This window comes from Thermobia domestica, chromosome 13 (assembly GCF_964235325.1).
Source record: "Thermobia domestica chromosome 13, izTheDome1.hap1.1, whole genome shotgun sequence".
Classification (NCBI taxonomy): Eukaryota; Metazoa; Arthropoda; class Insecta; order Zygentoma; family Lepismatidae; genus Thermobia; species Thermobia domestica.
This window is the reverse complement of record NC_137466.1, coordinates 60,183,519-60,203,426: the sequence shown is the minus strand read 5'-3', so window position 1 is coordinate 60,203,426 and position 19,908 is coordinate 60,183,519. Positions and strand designations below refer to the sequence as shown.

At 36.1% G+C, this 19,908-nt stretch overlaps 1 protein-coding gene across 13 annotated transcripts in view; it reads right to left on the bottom strand.

Annotated features, from left to right (window-relative positions):
* The window catches only part of da (transcription factor daughterless), a 616,942-nt gene that overhangs the window by 417,850 nt on the left and 179,184 nt on the right, over nucleotides 1-19,908 (bottom strand). For all 13 annotated transcript variants that reach the window (XM_081735768.1, XM_081735771.1, XM_081735773.1 and 10 more), the window contains exon 5: nucleotides 16,365-16,409. In XM_081735768.1, coding sequence (XP_081591894.1) covers nucleotides 16,365-16,409 — 45 coding nt within the window. The remainder of the gene's footprint in view (nucleotides 1-16,364; nucleotides 16,410-19,908) is intronic.

Genomic DNA, 19,908 nt, shown 5'->3' with positions numbered 1-19,908 from the left:
CTTTTCTTGCTTTCTCTCTCTTTTCTAAATAGCATGACATTTTTAGTTTGGCGGGAATTGGTCACATGCTATTAAAAGTCATGTTATACTTCTTTTTTTAATATCAGAATATGAGCAACTCTAAAGGTGTGACTTCATTTTTATAACCATCTTGACCTCTCTCTGTGTGGGGGGGGGGGACTAATTGTCAAATATTAAATTTAATGTTAAATTCGTAGTCGAAAGACATCATGTTCGATTGGATTGGGTTTGAATTTAGCGACCTCTCAGACAGCGAGGCTATATGAGAAGGGAGATCCAAACTGCGTGAGCTTCTGCCGAGAATCGAACAGGATGTCCTGCGCCGGAGAAGCTTACGCTGACCATATAACCACGGAGGAGCTCTCATCATTTGCGAATTCTAATTAGAAAGTATTGGATTTAAATACCTTTTCCTCTATGTACTGAAAATTAATTATGAATTTCAATTAGGAAATAATGTCTCGTTTTGTGCAATAGAAAATATTAATTTAGCCGAAATCATGTATAGAAAGACTGAAACTAGATTGGAATGAAGATTTCTGGTGAGTCTACCAGCAAACCTCAGCAACGATTCGCGAGGACAACTCAAGAACAGGTTTTCTCTTCTGAAAACAATAAGACCAGACCAGGGAGAAGGCCGTGGAAAGGGCAAGAGACCACCTGCTGCTCGTAAACCCTTTCATCTGAGCCGTTTTTACGCGCCGTATTTACGCTCGAAGTTAAAAGCAGCCAGACTTTTCAAGCGTATAAAAATTCGGTACGTAAACGTACGCCAGGTCCCATACACTAACGTATTGACAGCTGCTAACAAGACTAGCGCATGAAATTTTATGGCTACGACTGAAAAATACGTCAGTGTATGGCCGGTGTAAAAGAGCATTATCGTTGGTACCCGTCTGGTTGGAGCTTCAGTGGCAACAGTGGCGAACATTGTGGGGATATCGAAAGGCACTGTGTCCAATGTCACGAGGACATACACAATTCATGGGCAAACGACGTCTGCAAAGCACAACAGTGATCGAAATACAATCCTGTCAGATAGGGACCGGAGGTCATTAAAACGGATTGTAGAAGCTAAAAAGAAGACCACTGCAATGAAAATTACGTCTGAACTCAATTCCGGCCTACAGAACCCGGTTTCATTGAAAACAGTGAGACGGGAACTTCATAAAATGACAATTCATGGCAGGGCCGCTATCGCCAAACCCCTGGTCACAACAGTAAATGCGAAGTGGCGTATCCAGTGGTGCAAGGACCACAAGGAGTGAACTCATGAGCAGTGGAAACACGTAATGTGGTCCGATGAATCGTCCTTCACCTTGTTTCCAACAACCGGTCGTGTTTACGTATAAAGAACACCGTCTCAGGTCTATGATACAGACTGTCTGCTCCCAACTGTAAAACATGGGGGTGGTTCTGTTAGAGTATTGGCAGTGATATCGTGGTTTTCTGCAGGTCCCTGCATGGAATGATGAATGTTAAGGCGTATGAGGCCATTTTGGGAGACCATGTTCTACCCATGCCCAAATATTGTTCCCTGATGGTGACGGCATCTACCAAGATGATTTGGCACCCTGTCACGTTGCAAAAACGGTGAAATCATGGTTTGAGGAGCATGACCAGGAGCTATCACACCTCACCTGGGTCCCACAATCATCAGATCTGAACAGCATTGAGCCATTGTGGTCTGAATTCGAAAGGCGTGCTCGGTCTCATTACCCTCCACCAGCATCCCTTAAGGAACTGGAACATGTTTCGGAAGAACAATGGTACAAAATTCCACACACCACGACCATTCCATGTTCGATCCAAGCTGTTTTGGACACAAAAGGAGATCCCACACCATTCTAGGTATAATTTTCGCACTTTTACAAACATTTTCGTTTTTTTTCCGTCTAACCCCTATATATGTCCGGATTTAGGGGGTGCAAAGGTGCACGTGCACCCCCCTCTTCGTTGTAAATATACACACTACCGAAAGTGAGAAGCTAGCAGTGAAAACAGCAACACTTTCCGAAAATTTCTGCTGTCATGTTCTCGTTTGGGCTTAAAGGAAAGCCAAGTTTTGCAAAATCAAGTCAATTTTCTGAAGGTTGAAGGAAAACGTTTCATCAGACAGCATTTCCATGGCAATTTCTCATCACACCACAGATGCCTAAAGGCATTTAAAAAATTCAAATTAATTTCAAATGCACTGGTAGTTATTGGTGCACCCCCATCAGAAAATCCTGGATCCGACCCTATATATAAAATTTATAGTATAAATGAGGAATTTAGTTACCGAGTTTCATCGTTCTAACTTAAGAGGCTCACGGGATACTATAACTAAAATTTTGATTCCCCGCACTCCCTTGGGATATGTCCTTGAATCAATGTGAGACGATAAAAACCAAGATCGAAGTAGGTATTAGAGAGTGTCTACTAAAATCCTAAAATGAAGTTTCTTGACTTTTTCGTGAGCTTTTCTTTACCAAACCATAAAGTTTCTAACATTCAAAAACTAATAACAATACCTATATTCTTCAGCACTTATCTTTATCTTATCACTACTTTCAAAGCCTGTTCTTTGGAGTGAAAAAGGTTGGTATCTTTTCACAGTTGAATAAATTGATTAGATGCGTAGGTGGTTTTGGCGATGCGATTCGATTTGCATCGCCACTGCTCAATGATGACTGAAGGACAGTCTCAAGAGCGAATTTGAATGTGAATTAGGCCGAATTTTCATGCATGCGATAGAAGTGTGCTTTGCTTGCGATTTGGCAGCATCTAAAGCCCACCACAGACATTTTTGACGGTGAATTTTGACGTTTTATACAATAAAATTTTCCAGTCTGCACTTATATTCGTACAGATAAAAAAAAAAAAAAAAAAAAAAAAAAAAAAAAAAATCGTGACCCTAAAGCTCAATTTCGTGACTTTCATGACCGTTTTCTGATTTCTTGACTTTCGTAACTTTTTGTAACTTTTTTCTTGAATATATATATATATATATATATATATATATATATATATATATATATATATATATATATATATATATATATATATATATATGAGTGTGTGTGTGTGTGTGCGCGCGTGATCTTAGTAAACTAATTTTTACCGATTCCAGTGCAATTTATTACGAATAAAATTTCTTATTTTTCTCAGAATTCGAATCTGCAATGAAAAGTTAGGATCCCTATTTAAGTTCCCAAAGTTGCCCCTGCCACACCCAAGAGGACTAATTTCCTCACAGATGAATTTCGCCCTCCAGATCTTATTTTTTTAAAATTTTGAACATATTTTTCGTACACAGGGTGTAACAAAAATCCCTTGCCATAAATTAACTGTGTTATGAGTGCAGATGCGAAAAAATGTAAAAAGAAATGTTTCTACAAATGACAGGTTTTCAAACTAATGTGTTGGAAGTTTTGAAATAGAACCAGCAGTTTTGACTGCACTAACAATCGCCCCAATAATAATTGAAAAAAGTAATGTTGCCAGTCATAGTGATAAAACAGATGGATTTGTTTATGCAATAAACTGAACGGAAAGCAAGTAAAAATTACGCCGTAGGGAAGAAACAAGAACACTACAAATCTCAGTTGCAATTATTAGAATTGTCGGGTACAGGAGCTAGTGGGAGTAGGGGCAATGAAATTCGTAACAAGTTGAGAATTGGCTAGGAAAAATGTAATTATTGCTACATATTACTGTAACATTTACCTCCTCTTTCTACGTACAAGTATTAACATTAAAAGTCTCTTACTCTTACTACGAATATTACTAACTCGTATCGGAATGCTGCCACGCAAGAAATAATGTAATGATATCCAAAGTACGGACTTCTGCAATTATAATCTTTGATTCGTGAAACACCCCTCCATCACGAGTTTATGTTATTTTTATTAGTAATCCTTACAGAATGCTTTTATTGTTCTCTCTGTTACATCTCCGCTATCTTGAGAACGATGATAGATAAACATGTTGTTTTCGGCACTTCACTCCACATCCAAAAGTATGCTTACCAGCCAAATTTGAGACCGTTGAGACAAGTAGTCACTTCCGGTCAAGAGTTTAAAAAAAAAAGTCAATTGTTAATTTCTGTAGGAACCGCCTGAATTTGTATCTGATACAAATTAAAACTATTCGCTTGTCATAAATTTACCAATGTAACATGCTCAAGAATAAAAATGTCAGCACTAGTCTCGGTGGTCAAGGCAGTGCAAATTCGGGTTCGATTTCTGGCGAGATGAGAACCAGATAAAGTTTATTAAATCGGAACTGACTGAATTCGAAATGTTTCAGAAACAATTATTTACAAATTATTGCAACCAATACAACAGATCGTTGTAAGAAATAAGATATCAATTTCAACGTCTGCCATTACATCATAATATTTCTATTAATTTCCTGGCGCACTGAGATTTGTAAATGATACTCTACTATGCCAGATGCAGTGTCGTATCCTTATCTATAATTCACTTGTTACAAAAACAAATATCTTTATATTGTTCGACACAAAGCAAACGACACTAAAAAAAAATCTGCCCGATTACTCCAAATTACTATATCACTGGAACTGACCCAACTGTGTCAACACAACGACTTCGTTACGTCACATATTAAAAACCATGCTTGCACTATCATCCGTTTCAATCAAACCTTTATTTCTGCCACAAGCAACATCTCGGAGTTGTTGTTCTAGGTCAACCACTCATCTATTTGCAACTCGGCATTAAACAACGAGGAAAAACAGATTTGAGACGAGACAAGCTGTTAACCTTTCTCCACCTCAGTGACGAAACCTCATGTATGCTACACAGCTCACAATATACTACAAAATGCTCACGCTCTAAGCTTACGTCCCACTTCCACCTAACCATGGCATACTGTAAAAAAAACTACCTACATACATTCACTTTCCTTCAAATTATAACTAAACTATCGATATATAAGAACATCCTGAACGGTGAGAACTTTATTTATCAAACATCACTTGCTTAACTATAGAGATTTCTGCGCAATTTCTTAACGTTTTGTCCTACTTGAGATCACTATCATTAATGACTAAGGAACATAATGTAAGGTACTGTATCTGTAAATTCCCTTTACTAAAAAGGCAAATACAATTTTTAAAAAGAAGCGTGAAGTTTCTACACGTCAATATAATTATTTTCACAATTTCCCTTTCCACTTACAAACCGGTATCTATTCTAAATAGTACAGCCTCTTCAATTATGTAAAACAATTACTGGAATTAACTGACTTCTTCGCTGTAACTTCGAAAACGTGGAGTCCGCAAAAGTAACGTAGAAAGATCGAACGGTAGCAGTAATTCTCGGCAAAATCATTTGTTCAGTATTTAAGCTATACGAAACGGAGCATACTGTTAAAGTCAGATTATTGGTAGGATTTCTATCTAAAGGAAATACTTTTACCGTGAATCGAACCCGGAAGCATGTTCCTTTTAGCCACTTCGCCACGGCGGTTTGAGGTACTTTATTATGAACTACTATCAAATTGACGATTGCGCTATACAAATGCTAATCTATCTATTAAAATGCTACGAAAGCTATAAAAGCGCCTAAACTCCAACCTCTAACTTTGGATTTCAGAGCTTTGATTAAGTTATTTGTTATTTCACGTTTAAGACAGACAATATTTTAAAGTATGTGTACTGTAAATAAATTTAAATACATCTTTTTTATATATAAAGTTTATGTTTTAAAACTATTGTTCAAAGCCTTTGTATTTTAATATCCTTCTCCAAAATCACTGCAATTGAATTGTACTGCCATCTCGGGAGTTCTTTTAAATTATACGTTTGTGAACGTTTATATGTTTGTGGCTAATCCTTTCGACAATGAGATCTCGGAAACTACACGCTCTAGAAAGATCATGTTTTCACTGATCGATTGCAAATTTTGAGTAGATTGTCCAGTTCTAATTGAATATTTAAAAAAATGGTCAATATTTCTTTATTATATTTTTACGGGTACACTGGAAGTGTTGAAATTAAAAAATAAAAAGGCAAAGCGTATATCCTACGCATTATACATTTGAGCACCACATAATTGCATATAGGGGTTGCATATTCCTCAGCCATTTGTTTCTATGCCAAGTTATAATGAAAAACAAAGGATAAACATTTCCCCAGTTTAAGTTGAATCTTTATACTTTGGGGTGTTTTGCCCAATGAACACCATATATCACTGACATTCTAATTGATTGTATGTGTAATGTATTAGCTTATTTTAAAATATATACAATGATAATCATGCCTGTTGTTCTGTATGGTTACGAAATATGGTCGCTTGCTCGGAAGGAAGAACATAGATTGCAAGTATTTGAGATCAACATCCTGAGATGAATATTCGGGCCTAAGAGAAACGGGATTAGGGAATGGCGGAAACTTCATAACGAAGAACTACATAATTTATACGGTTTACCCAACATTGTTGGGCTCATCAAATCTAGGAGGCTCAGGTGGGCAGGTCATGTAGCCAAGACGGAAGAAAGAAGGAACGTTTTCAAAATCTTAACTGAAAGACCAGCCGGAAAACTACCATTAGGAAGACGGCGCAGGCGGGAGGACAATATTAAGATGGATCTCGCAGAAATAGGAATACAAAGTAGAAATTGGATCCAATTGCCTAAGGATGGAAATCAGTGGAGAGCTTTTGTGAACGCGGCATTGAACTTCTGGGTTCCATAGGTCATAGAGTTACTTAGTTTATGTATTTGCTTATTACATAGCGGTACTGCATGCAAGAAGAAAGAAAACACTGATCATACATGAATTAAAAACTCCAACCGGAAGTAGGCTCAAATCTTGCCAACATTGCGAGATATTGAAAAAGTAATCGAAAAGATCTCCCCTTTACGGAATCTGCTGCCGATTTTTACCAAGACGCCTTTCACTTGTGTCTGCAAAGGGGCATGTACAGATGTGAGGAACAACAAGGAGATTCATGCTCATTAGTGACTGATGCACTGTGTAGTGAGCGCAGGTTCAGCTAGTCTATCTATGAAAATACTACAATAGCAATAAAATCGCCTCAGCTCCAACCTGCAACTTTTGATTTCAAACCATTAATTTACGGTTATTTGTGATTTCATGTTTAACAAAGACAAATATTTTAAAGTATGCATACTTTTAAAAAGAGATATTTAAATAGATCTATTTCATAAAGTTTATTTATTTTTAAATTATTGTTCAAAGCCTTTGTATTTTAATAAACTTTCTCCAAAATCAATGCAATTGAATTCTGCTGCCATCTTTGGAGTTCATTTAAACTATATGTTTTTGGGCATTTATATGTTTGTGGCCAATCATTTCGATAATGAGATCTCGGAAACTACAGGCTCTAGAAAGATGACGTTTTCACTGATCGACTGCAAATTTTGCGTAGATTGTCCAGTTCTAATTGCAATTTTTTTTAAAAAAAAAACATGGCCATTCTTTCTTTATTACATTTTTACGGGTACACTGGAAATGTTTAAATTTAAAAAAAAACTAAAGCATATCCTACGCATTATACATTCCAACACAACATAACTATATACATGGGTTGCAAACCTCTCAGGCGTATGTTTTATGGCTAACTGATAATGAAAAACGAAGGATACCATTTCTCCAGTCTAAGTTGAATCTTTACTGTTTGGAGTGTTTTACCCAATGAATACCACATCCTTTGACATTATAATTAATTGTGTGTGTAATATATTTGCTTACTACATATTACATGCAAGAAGAAAGAAAACACTGATCATAAATGAATTAAAAATTCCAACCGGAATAGGCTCAAATCTTGCAAACCGAGTGAGATATTGAAAGGGTAATCGAAAAAATCTCCCTTTTACGGCATCTCTTGCCGATTTTTATCAAGACGTCTTTCACTTGTGTTTGTAAAGGGACATGTACAGATGTGAGGAATAGCAAGGAGATTCATGCTCATATGTGAATGGTGCGCTGTGTAGAGAGGGCAGGTTCAGCTAGTCTATATATTAAAATGGCAGGTTTATATGTTTGTCCGCAATTCATTCGACAATGATATCTCGAAAACCACAAGTGCTAGGAACGTGCTATTTTCAGTGGTTGATTCCAAATTGTGTGTAGATTGTCCAGTTCTCATTCATTAAAAAAAAAAAAAAAAGTGTCGTTATTGTTCTACTTAACATTTTAGGGGCCGTTTTAAGCCCATAAGATTAAAATTGTTGCAGGCCGAAACTACGGTGTTAGACAACCAGTAGAGTAGTTATGTATGGCGGGTTGACGGACATTGCAGGCGCTTTGCTTAAATGTGAATGACAAAACATATTTGGTGGTAACTGCAAAGGCCTCAAGAGTGCAATAAGGCGTACTCGGACGGATATTGACTTATTAGAAGAAAAAATTCCACTTGATATCGTGTTATTTCTACAAATTTGCTACAAACTCACTCCAACATCTACACATACATAGCAATTCACTTCTTTTGTGAGTCTGTTATCCTTTACTTGTGTCAATAAGGAGACATGTACAGTGCGAAGGAGATTCATGGTCATAACAGAACGATGCGCTGAATAAACAGCGCAGGTTCAACTAATAATAATAAAAAAGCCGCACTAATATGGGTTTTGCAAATGACACTCTACTATGTCGGATGCAGTACTGTATCCTCTTCTATAATTCACTTGTTTTAAATCCATACATGTTTCAAAAACAAATATCTTTACACTATTCAACAGAACGCAACCTGTGCTACCGATTAGGATTGGAATTAGGAATTAAGATTTCTGGGCTTTCGGCTTCTATGACCGTAACGTATGAGGGATGACATCCATCGACGATCACAAGACCCAGGAATTGGGGACGAAGAAAGGAATGGAGAAGGAAGGATGCGGTCTGGAACCATTATGTTACTATCAATGAGGAACACCCACGAAGCTTCACTCAGATTGCCTGGCCTGAAAAACCTTTTACATTTTTTGACCGAATGTCCCCACAGAAAATCGAACTCGGGACTGCTCGCACAAAGGGCGAGAGCGTTAGCGACTACGCTAACCGGGAATCACACCTATGCCAAATTAGAACTATTGTGACAACTTCATTGCAACTTAAAAACTGTACTGTTTCAATTTATTTATTACAAAATAGGACAAGGACAGTAATCAGATTTGAGTGGTAACATTTATGTGGCCGCATATTTAGCAACCTAATAACCTAATTTCATATAGCTGGTAATACGGTTTAGTTACTACAATCATTTTCAATTTTATCATGAATGGAGGACAAAAATATTTAATTCTTTGGGTTCACACCTATTTTTTGTCGTTCTTTGGTGATGATGCGGGTCGAAGACTGGGGCGGAACAACTTGTTCAAATACGTAAGAGCATAGCACTAATATCAATGATACGTTCGAAGAATATTTAAATCAGAAACAGAGTGATAGTAGGCTGTTCGAAAGAATATCAATAGATAATCAACAAATCGAAATGTTCCTCAGTTCGTTTACAACCAGAGATATTCAAAAGGCCTATTCGATTTGCCGTAAGGACCAGACTGTTACGCGATCAGGCCAAAAGTCACGTTGCGTGCTAAACAGAGTCTGAAGATTCGAACCCCAGATGTAAGGTATTTCAAATACTGAGGCGCTTTGGGTAATTCGCAGATGATGCACATACTTTATCATTATTATTGTTACTCAAACAACTTGATTTTTAACATGTTCTATCCATACTTTATTTACGTGCTATAGACTTTACATCGTTTTTAAGCTCTTCATTATGTCTTTGTAATAAGCTTTCAATTAACCATCTTCTTCTTATAGTTTTTTGAAATATGTGGACAACTTCCTTTTTTTCATTGACTTTCCATTGACTTTAATGTTCATGTTTCATGATTTTTTTATTATGTTCCATCCATTTTAGGACAATTTGCTTTTGGTATATAGAATCTCAATAGTCTCTTCTACACTTGAGCTGAATTTCAGCCATCTCCCGCAAAGTCTGTTCACATGATTGCAACCGGATAGGCCCTTTACACGTGGTAAAATCTGATGTAAGTTAGTTTTTGCAAATATTTCAGTGATAATTTATTCGTTTATTTAATTTTACATTATTATTATTATTATTATTCGAATTGAGCTCCTTCGTGGCTAAGCGGTTAGCATACGCGTCTTTGGCGTGGGAGACCCGGATTCGATTCCTAGTGTGAGCTCATGTAGTTCGGATTCCACGTTAATCAGTAGGTCTCGTCTCATATAGCCTCGCTGGTGAAAGGGACGTTAAACTCAAAATCAATTCAACTCCAATAGCAATTTATGTAATAATTATTTGGTAAAGAGCTCGCTACTTAAGCAGTTAATTTATCCTCACCCCAAAGTATAATATTACAGTATTACAGTATTGATACGAGTTTTATATCCCAGATTATGACGCTCGCAACAATCAAAAACTCACGGCCACACAGAAGTCTTACGAACGCATTCCTCGAATCCCGCTATGTTGAATTCAAAACTATACAGACGTTCGTTCACTTACTCCTAATTCTATACACAGACAGTGGAAGACTACAGCCTGTTTCAATCAAGATTTGTTAATTGTTACGCTGCTCCACGATGCTGGACTACCTAAAAATTGTGCCAAACATCGAGAATCGAGTATGTGTGGTAATAATTTGGCCATACTGGAGAAGTAGATAACTGGATTTTAAGGATTTTCACTCCGCTCCCCATGCTTATTTTCTGTATATTATCCAGCAACATAAAACAATATGTCAATTTTGGAAAACATACCATTATAACACTTAGAAATGCCACTAAACCAAACGGATGTTTCAAATACCTTTCATATAAGCTAAGGAAGAAACTGACCAATAATTTTAAACTGCGCCTCCATATTTCAGGTCTATAAGAATATGCATGAAAAGTAACTCTTAATTCAATTAAAACCATTTTCTAAATACTGCCGAGCTCACTTTTATCATTTTTTTTTATTCTTTACTGTGTTTAAAGTTATTCACTAAAATTGAAACAAAATGCTAAGGAGCGAAAATAACGAAAATCTTTAATGAATATCTCCGATAGAAATAGGCGGAGAAGTCGCGATAAGTGTACGATTTTTGCCTTAATAACAGTTTAATGTTAGGAGTAGGAAATATAGGTGTTTATAGGAATATGTTATAAGCGCTGAGAAAATAACTAGCCGAAAAAAAAGACAAGGAAGAAAAAGAGATGTTTTTGTTGCTAGGGACAGTTTAGTTTGTTGATTTGTGAAACGGAGTAAAGTTTAGTTGTTGATTTGTAAACGGAGAAAAGTTTAGTTTTGATTTATGAACGGATCTAGTGATATTTGAGTTTAATGGAATAGAGAAATGTTAATAATGGTAAAATATTATGGATATTATGAGAGAATTTTAAGTGTACCAGTTGTGAAAATAATCAAAGAGAAACGTAGTTTAATAAGTATATGGTATCAGTTGTTGTTAGTAAGTTACGAGTAGGAATTTTGAAGCACTATTTAAAAAAGTTCAGAAAGTGATTAAAGCCTAACCTAACAGATTTAGGAAATACTTAACCTAACAGAATTGGCTGAATTAAACCTAGGAAGTTTTATACCAACATTTAATACATACAAAATATGAAGATACAATTCTCGCTGAAAAAAAAAAAAATATATATATATATATATATATATATATTCTTTGTCCATGATGTTATAATTAACAGAATTACGAACTACAAGTGACGAACAATATTTTCAAAGCAATGACCACTTTACCCTATAAGTACATAAAATAAAATAAAATATTTAAACAAAAACTTGTTTTCTTTTAAAAATTAATAAACAATAAAACAGTCATATTAAAAAGTAAAAAAATAATTATGTTTCCAAGAAAATTACTTTTAAAAATGTTCTAGTTATGCATGACTAAAAAGAGAAGCATAGGAAGGCTCTAATATACAATCATTTGATTTACATCAGAACTGACGAATTTATAAATTAACTGCATACGAGAACGATCCCCATGCTTTTCTTTTTAGTCATGAATAACTAGAACATTTTAAAAAGTGATTATCTTGAAATGTTTTTCTTTAATATTTTAAATTTTATTTTTACCTTTTAGTATGATTTATTCTGTTTATTTATTTGAGGAAACATGTTTAAGAAAAATATTTTCATTAGTTTTTAAAACGTGTTATGAAAGATCGTAAAAATCTGAACTTCTGAATGTTAACCCCTGTGTAGTAGACAATTCCGCTTTATTTGCAAGTAAAACTGGTTGCATACGAAAAATACCTACCAAAATCAAGATATCTACCTTAAAAAAAACTGTAAATATAATATAGAAATATATAAAAGTAATAATGGAATATTGCACTGACACCAGATTTATGTCGCTTTTATCATTGTATGACGTGGAGAAATGAATTAAATTACGGTTGCAAGATTTTAGGGTATGATTGAACCATCGTCAGTTAAAGCAAAGTCTGTGGAAAAGCAACTGCGACTGATTTCCTTTTCTTTTTCTTTCTCGACTGCAGTTCTATACAAGTTATGTCCACTTTCTTTTCTTTCTTTATATTTTTGATCCTGTCAGTGTTCTTATGATTAGCGTGCGTGTCTTTAGTGCTCGAAGTCCCGGGCTTGCTTCCCGGTGAGCATCAACATCTCACCTTCTGTAGTCTTGCTATTAGCTAAGGACATATACATACAAATCCAGTCAATAATTTTTCATACTTTCCGAAGTTATCTCAATGTTTAGTTATTGAGACTTTTCACCATCTTATACCGCACTGAAATAGCGATCACGACCTGCCTTAGGCGACTGCTCCCAATTGGGCCCTGTGCTAGGATGTAATGTACTTTTGGCTTGTCTAATACAGAAAAAACATTGAAAAAAAGACTCGGAACATAGGTCTGACCAAAACTGTTCCCAATTGGACCACGCAACTCATGTAAGTCCGACACTGAATAGTGTTGATCCTTAGAATTGCTTTGTCGTACTCTTTTTTCGTAAGGTTAAGTCAAAATGACATTATACAGCCACTAGCAAAATTAGGTACAACCCTTTATCTTTAAAATAAATTTAGCAACTGGAATACAGTGGTTGACATTGTGCAGAAAATTGTTATCTTTACTTTAAAAAAAAATCAATTGGAGGATTTATTTGGATGTCACTGACAAAACAACATACAAGAGGAACGCTAGTGACCACCAATAAAAATAATTTTAAGTGCAATTCATTTGACAATGATTAATGTGATTTTTCCCCTTCCTACCCGAGTATACTTCTTTTTACTCGCATTTTTCCGCATCATATATTTGGTCTAGGAATTAATTCGTGCGGTTGGTACGCACACATTAAAGCTGTAGTACAAACACAAAATACATAAATACCATAAGAAAAATATTGTCCATCGCTAGCCACCACTTTCGCCCATCTGTCAGGCAATGTACGGATTCCGTGGCGAAAGAAGTCCTCATCCTTGGAAGCGATCCAGTCAGAGACCCATGTTTCGATATCTTCTGAAGAAGTAAACCGCTGTCCAATTAAATCGTTGTTCATGCAATCGAACAAGTAATAGTCCGAAGGAGCAACGTCTGGTGAATACGGCGGGTGGGGTAAAACTTCCCATCCGACATTTTCTAAATAGGTTTTGACCGGTTTTGCGACACGTGGGCGAGCGTTATCATGTTGAACAATAAGTTTATCATGTCTGTTCTCCCATTCTGGTCGTGTTCTGGCCAGAGCTTGCTTCAAACGCATTAATTGTCGTCGATAACGTTCTCCATTCATAGTTTCACCCGGTTGCAGCAGCTCATAGTACACCACACCTTTCATATCCCACCATATGCACAGCATAACCTTTGCACAGTGAATATCTCGTTTTGGTTGTGATGGACCTGGTTCACCTGGTTTCACCCACGCCTTTTTTCGTTTAGGGTTCTCGTAATGGATCCACTTCTCATCACCCGTAATAATTCGATGCAGAAACCCCTTTCTGCTCTGTCGTTGAAGCAGCAATTCGCAAATGGTTTTTCGTCTTTCAACGTCTCTGTCTTTTAATTCATGTGGAACCTAATGTGACATCTTTTGAATCATTCCCATGGCTTTCAAGCGTTTGGAGACTGTTGTTTGATCAACGCCTAATGCTGCTGCAAGTTGTTCCTGCGTTTGACACGAATCCTGCTCGAGCAATGCTGTCAATTCTTCGTCTTGAAATTTTTTTGGCTGTCCAGCTCGCTCTTGGTCTGCCAAGCCGAAATCACCACTTCTAAACCGTGCAAACCACTTCTGACACGTTCGCTCAGCTAGAGCATGGTCACCATACACTTCCACCAAAATACGATGACTTTCAGTCGCACTTTTCTGCATGTTAAAGTAATGCAGCAGGACACCCCGCAAAAACACTTTATCAGGCACAAATTGCGCCATGTTCACTTAACTACAAACTGGTGTTGTTGACGCTTTAATCCACTGCCCTATACTACGAACGATACGCGATGACAGGGGTTTGCAACACATGTGTGGATACACGGAACTGTGGGACGCTCCGTTCGTTGCGCCATCTCTTGTCCACCCGCACGAATTAATTCCTAGACCAAATAGCTTTAGAAGTAATGTATTTAATGTTTTTGTGGATGGCGGATAAAATTATAAATGTAGATAAAAAGACAAGACATTTCGTGATCATTCTTTGACGTACTATTTATTGACTTATTATATTACAGTGTCATTATCCTTTTGGAAAACAAACTTCAGAGCGAAGTAGTACTTCATTGCAATATTTCTACTTTTTCTTAGGTTTCAAAATCCTAAAATAAAAAATTAGTAGTGATAATATGACGTGCGAACATGAAATAGAAACAAGGATAGGAATTGCGAAAGAAGCCTTTAGGAGGAGGGACCTTGAATAGAGTTATGGCACAGAAACATGGGACATTACCCAAAAATGATGAAAAATGACTGGGGACTTTCGAAATGTAGGTGTGGAGAAAAATAAGAGATTTAAATGAGTCGAGCAAAAAACGAATGACAGGGTATTAGAAATGGTGGGAGAGAAAATAACAATTTTAGACATTACTGAGAAGAGAAAGAAAAATTGATTGGGATATCGTCTAAGAAGGAACTACATCATGAGACGTGCTACAGGGCATGGTGGCAGGAAAGTGAAAGAAGGAGGCTACAACTGACGGACGATATAAAAACAGAAAAATCGAACGTGAAAACGAAGATATTAGCTGAAGAACGTAGAGCATGGAAACTTCTCAGTTGTGACTTGCCAATAATGGCACAATACCTATGATCATGATGATGATGGATGTTATTTCATGCGAGTTTGAGGTTGATTGTTTCAAGAAACTTTTCATCTTCATTTCATGTCTTTTCAACAAGAAGATAAAAAGAAAGAAAAACAGCGATGTAATCTGAAATTATTTGACATATAACATATTTCCAACTCGACATTCTATAAGAAATCTGCATTTGAAAATATTAAGTACATACGCATTTTAAAAATTAATTTCACGATTTTAATCTACATAGATTTTGTTGCTTTTAATTTAACAACGGAATTTGATTGATATACTTTAGAGAACAAGAAAACTGTATGTCTGTTAACTCATTATCTGCAGATGCGGATAAAAATGTTGCAGAGGTGATGTTTTGTAACCGAAATATACATAACGAACTAGGAATGATGGTTTCTTCACTAATGATCGACTTTTGGCTACGAAACTATACACATACTTTGATCTAAATTATGAAGAAAACAAAAACGTTAATATGAAGAGAATTGTTTTGGAGGCAAGAAGTAACAATTTAATATTTGATGTGGCGAATAGTTAAGTAAACGTCTGTAACCTTTGCCAACAATATCCACATGCTTCAACTCAAGGCTCAAACAACGACAGGCTTAGGAGAGGAAAAGATGAGTCTTAGCAATCTCAGACATGTTTCCTTTCTCTGACATTAACACTAGTAAATGTGTTAATAATACAACGGATATCTCATCAACACAAAATTCACACTATTGCTGACATCTTCTCTATTCCTTCACTGGAGTGAAGCCAACAACCTTCCCTGCTACACGTGGTGAGCATATGGCAACGATTCATCCAATTAAAAAAAAGTACAATCATTTACAAAAGTAACAGTTATTCGTTCAAATTTGTAGTTTATTCGCATTTTTAAAAATTTATATACAAGACACATGTTACTTATTCTGTAACGTCCCTCTATACTTTTCTAATGGATAGGCAAGGAATAACTTTCAATTAATAGATCGATTCATCAGATACTACGATAATATATAAACATAATTTCAGTCATATTTATGGATAACCACAGATGTCATATGAAATACTTACCCAGTGTTGTTGCGCGACATCCGCTCCATCACTGGGGTCAAGAGACTGTAAATAAAAAGAAAATAGTATTGATGAACACCAATCAAATTAAAACGAAATAAGACCTTTCTAATTGCTTTCTCTTTGTAAGTCAATTACTGATGTTCAAAAATTCTACATCAGTTCCATTTCTAACAATTTGCACAGAAATCTATTTTGAAGTATTGAGTCTTCTATCAAGCATGAAACATCAATATAGAGTAATATACTTGTTAAGTTTCATTACCTACGAGAAGCAAATTAAACAACACATAAATTTGCCTTACGTAATATTGATCTACGTACTCCAATTCCTTTACCCGTAACTTCGCTTCCAGCCAATCATGAATTAAAAACGAAAAAGGAAATTGTATTCTTCTGGCTTTTACAGTAAAAATAATACGAATCAGTGGTGATTTCAGATTACCCTTGATTTAATTTAAATCCACGATGGATGAAAAGTATCATTGCAAAATACTGATAATCCACATTGAGTACGATCGCAGATATGGACTTGTGAGGAATTTCGTAGCTCAGGGTGTAATTTCCTTACTAGGCCACTTCCTGAAATCATCACTAGTACAAATAGTGCCCTTTTGTTTATTGTACTCTATGCGTAGTTCAAATTATGCTCAACTGAATTTTATAGGCACTTGCTATACTAAATCTGTTTTGTATCCAGCCGGACAAGCAAATCCTCGGAAAATGAAAAGTCCAGGTATTGTACCGAATCAACTGAATATCCCTACTAACTTTGTTACTTCTATTACTACTGTTACTCCTTTGCTATTTCCACCTCATTAACAAAGAGAGAAAGACAGAGAGGGGGGAAGGGGTTAAAATGTCCGAAAGTTAAAGGCATATCCGAGTGGTCTGAGAAGCTACGCTAACGCCTTCAGAACGTTTCAAGCAAGAGATCGAATCCACGTAAAGGTATGAGTGTTTGTCGTTGCTTCATCATTGATGTCGCTTCTTACCTACATTATGACATACATATATAGTAAAAATGTAGGACGAAAACCATCGAGGTAATTAACATATAAGAAAATAATACATCTTCTCATTAGCTATTCGGTTTTAATCATATGAAATGGAAAATACGCTGAGAGATATTACTCCAATCTCATGATCACTCGATATCTAAAATGATGTTCATAGAAAATGCTTTTTGGGCAATGAGGATGAATTACGAAAGGCATTTAGATGATGAATGTGAGTTCATAAAACATCATTGAGTAATTCTGGTTGTATTTAAAAAGACTTGGCAGCTCTCTAATACACCGTTGGAACATGAAAGAGTAACGAAGAGGAATGGAACATGCTTTCCCCAACAGATAACTGGATAATCGCTGTTTGAGGTGGAGCTATAGTGATGGTGTTATAACTCAACGTAGGATAAGAACGACGCTCCTGTGCCGTGCTCCTGAGTTAATAGTTACTCAAGTCGCTCGCCCGGTGATGGATGGCAAAGTTACATCGATTACCTGCTAGGTCTTCTGTTCTGCTCCCTGAGAGGGCGGGTTAAACACAGCAAGAAAAAGAACGACACTAGATTATAAAATATGATGTGCAGTGCTTGTCTTGAAAAGACAGTGCCTCCACCTTCCTCCTCCCTTCGTTTTAAAAGCAACATTCTTTCATGAAATGTGTTAAGTCCTTTTACCAGTTATTCACGTATAAAGTCACACTTTTGTAGACTTGTTATTCTCAAGACAGTTTAATATTACTCGCTTCTTAACTAATTATCACTACTACAATGAGCGCTCCACGAAAGGAAAGGAAACCGTTTTTTTTCTTTAATTGAAACTGGTTCTATTCTTTGTAAAACCTAACGCGATATACCAATTTTCGATTTTTAAAATGTTTCAGAACCTAAAGAAAGAGGATGGGAAATGAATCATGATTATACTACTGAAACTGGTTAGAGCGTTGGACTTGTCCGCGTGGTCCCGGGTTCGATTCCCGACCGGTGCCTCCCAAATTTTGGTGTCCACCCAGCGTCGTGAGGCAAACTGGGGAATCATGTTAAAACAAGATGTGACGGCCACTAGGTCTAGAAAGCTCCTGATGAGTCGCAGCGCGCTGACCACGTGTCAAGAATTTTTGTAAAGAACTTGAATCAATAATTGATTTCAAGACCTTTCGGATACTGTATAAATTTGTTTGTCCAACAATTATGGTGTCACAAACTGTGCACCCAAATTTCTGATCTATACGAAAACAAACACAGTTTTTTACTTAATAACATATTGTATATATTATCTGGTTTACTTCCTAATTTTTGATATTCTTAATTATCCTTCAGGTTAGCTATTTACTGCAATTTAAATAATAATAATAATAATAATAATAATAATAATAATGATAATATTGGAAAAGGCTCTTACAGCGAATCAAACTTTTCACTCATATGAGCTATCGTTTCCCCTCCCTCAATTTACTGCAAAATATTCCACAAATTAAAATCTTTAACGACGCAGTGTTGATGCAACCTGGTAAGAAACTGGAAACGAGGCAATTATTGTTTCCTAATATCATTTTTCATTTTTAACTAGGAAATTTTTCTTCTGCTTTATTATTTTTTGTGGAATTACACCACTAAAGAAAGATTAGTTCAGGTACAAAGAGTCAGACAATCTCTCTCTCAGATATTTTTTTATTTTTTTATTTTTATTTTATTTATTTATTTATTTTTTTGTAATTAATGAAAATTACAGCTGCGAGGATATGTATGTACGAGTGGACAATACACGGCATGATGTGTATTTTCTAATTTTCTTCGTACTTTTTATTCTCCTCTCTATAGAAAATCTTATAATGTAAACTACTTTAATGATACTTTCCTTATCATTTAAGGGACTCATATGGAAGAATATCTCCTGTTAAGTTTCAAGTACGAGGAAATATCAAAAAGTTGGTGCAATCACCTAGAAGGCCGTCAGACATGCATTTTATAGTTAGGTCTTTGTATGTTAACCATCTAAATTCTGCACCCGTTACAACAATTCCTTTTCTAAATTTTTTAAAAGGTAAATCACTGACGATACGATGATTGGCAAGCTTAAGGCACAGAGTGTAAGTAAGCTCCTCCATTTTCAGGGTAAATAAGCAAAAGCAGATCTACGAAGAGATGGAAAAATCTATGGGGATGAAAGCCTATCCTATGAGATAGTATCCAAGTGGAAACGGCAATTCCAAACTGGATACACGACTACTGCAGACCCCTCTAGATCTGGAAGATCTTTTACTAATGCTACCACCGCCTTGACAAAGGAAATTTAAAACATTATAATGGAAGACAGGATGATAACCATTGAAAGTATTATGTGTGCAATAAGTATGAGTTATGGATCTGCCTGCAATATCATTCACGAACAGCTGCATCTTCAGAAAGTGTAAGCAAGCCGGGTTTCACGACTGTTCACATTTTTTCAGAAGAGAAATTCCGAGGACGCTGCAAGAGCACTGTTGCATCGTTGTGAGGTGGATGAAGAGACTTTTTCGGAGACTGGTGACAATGGATGTA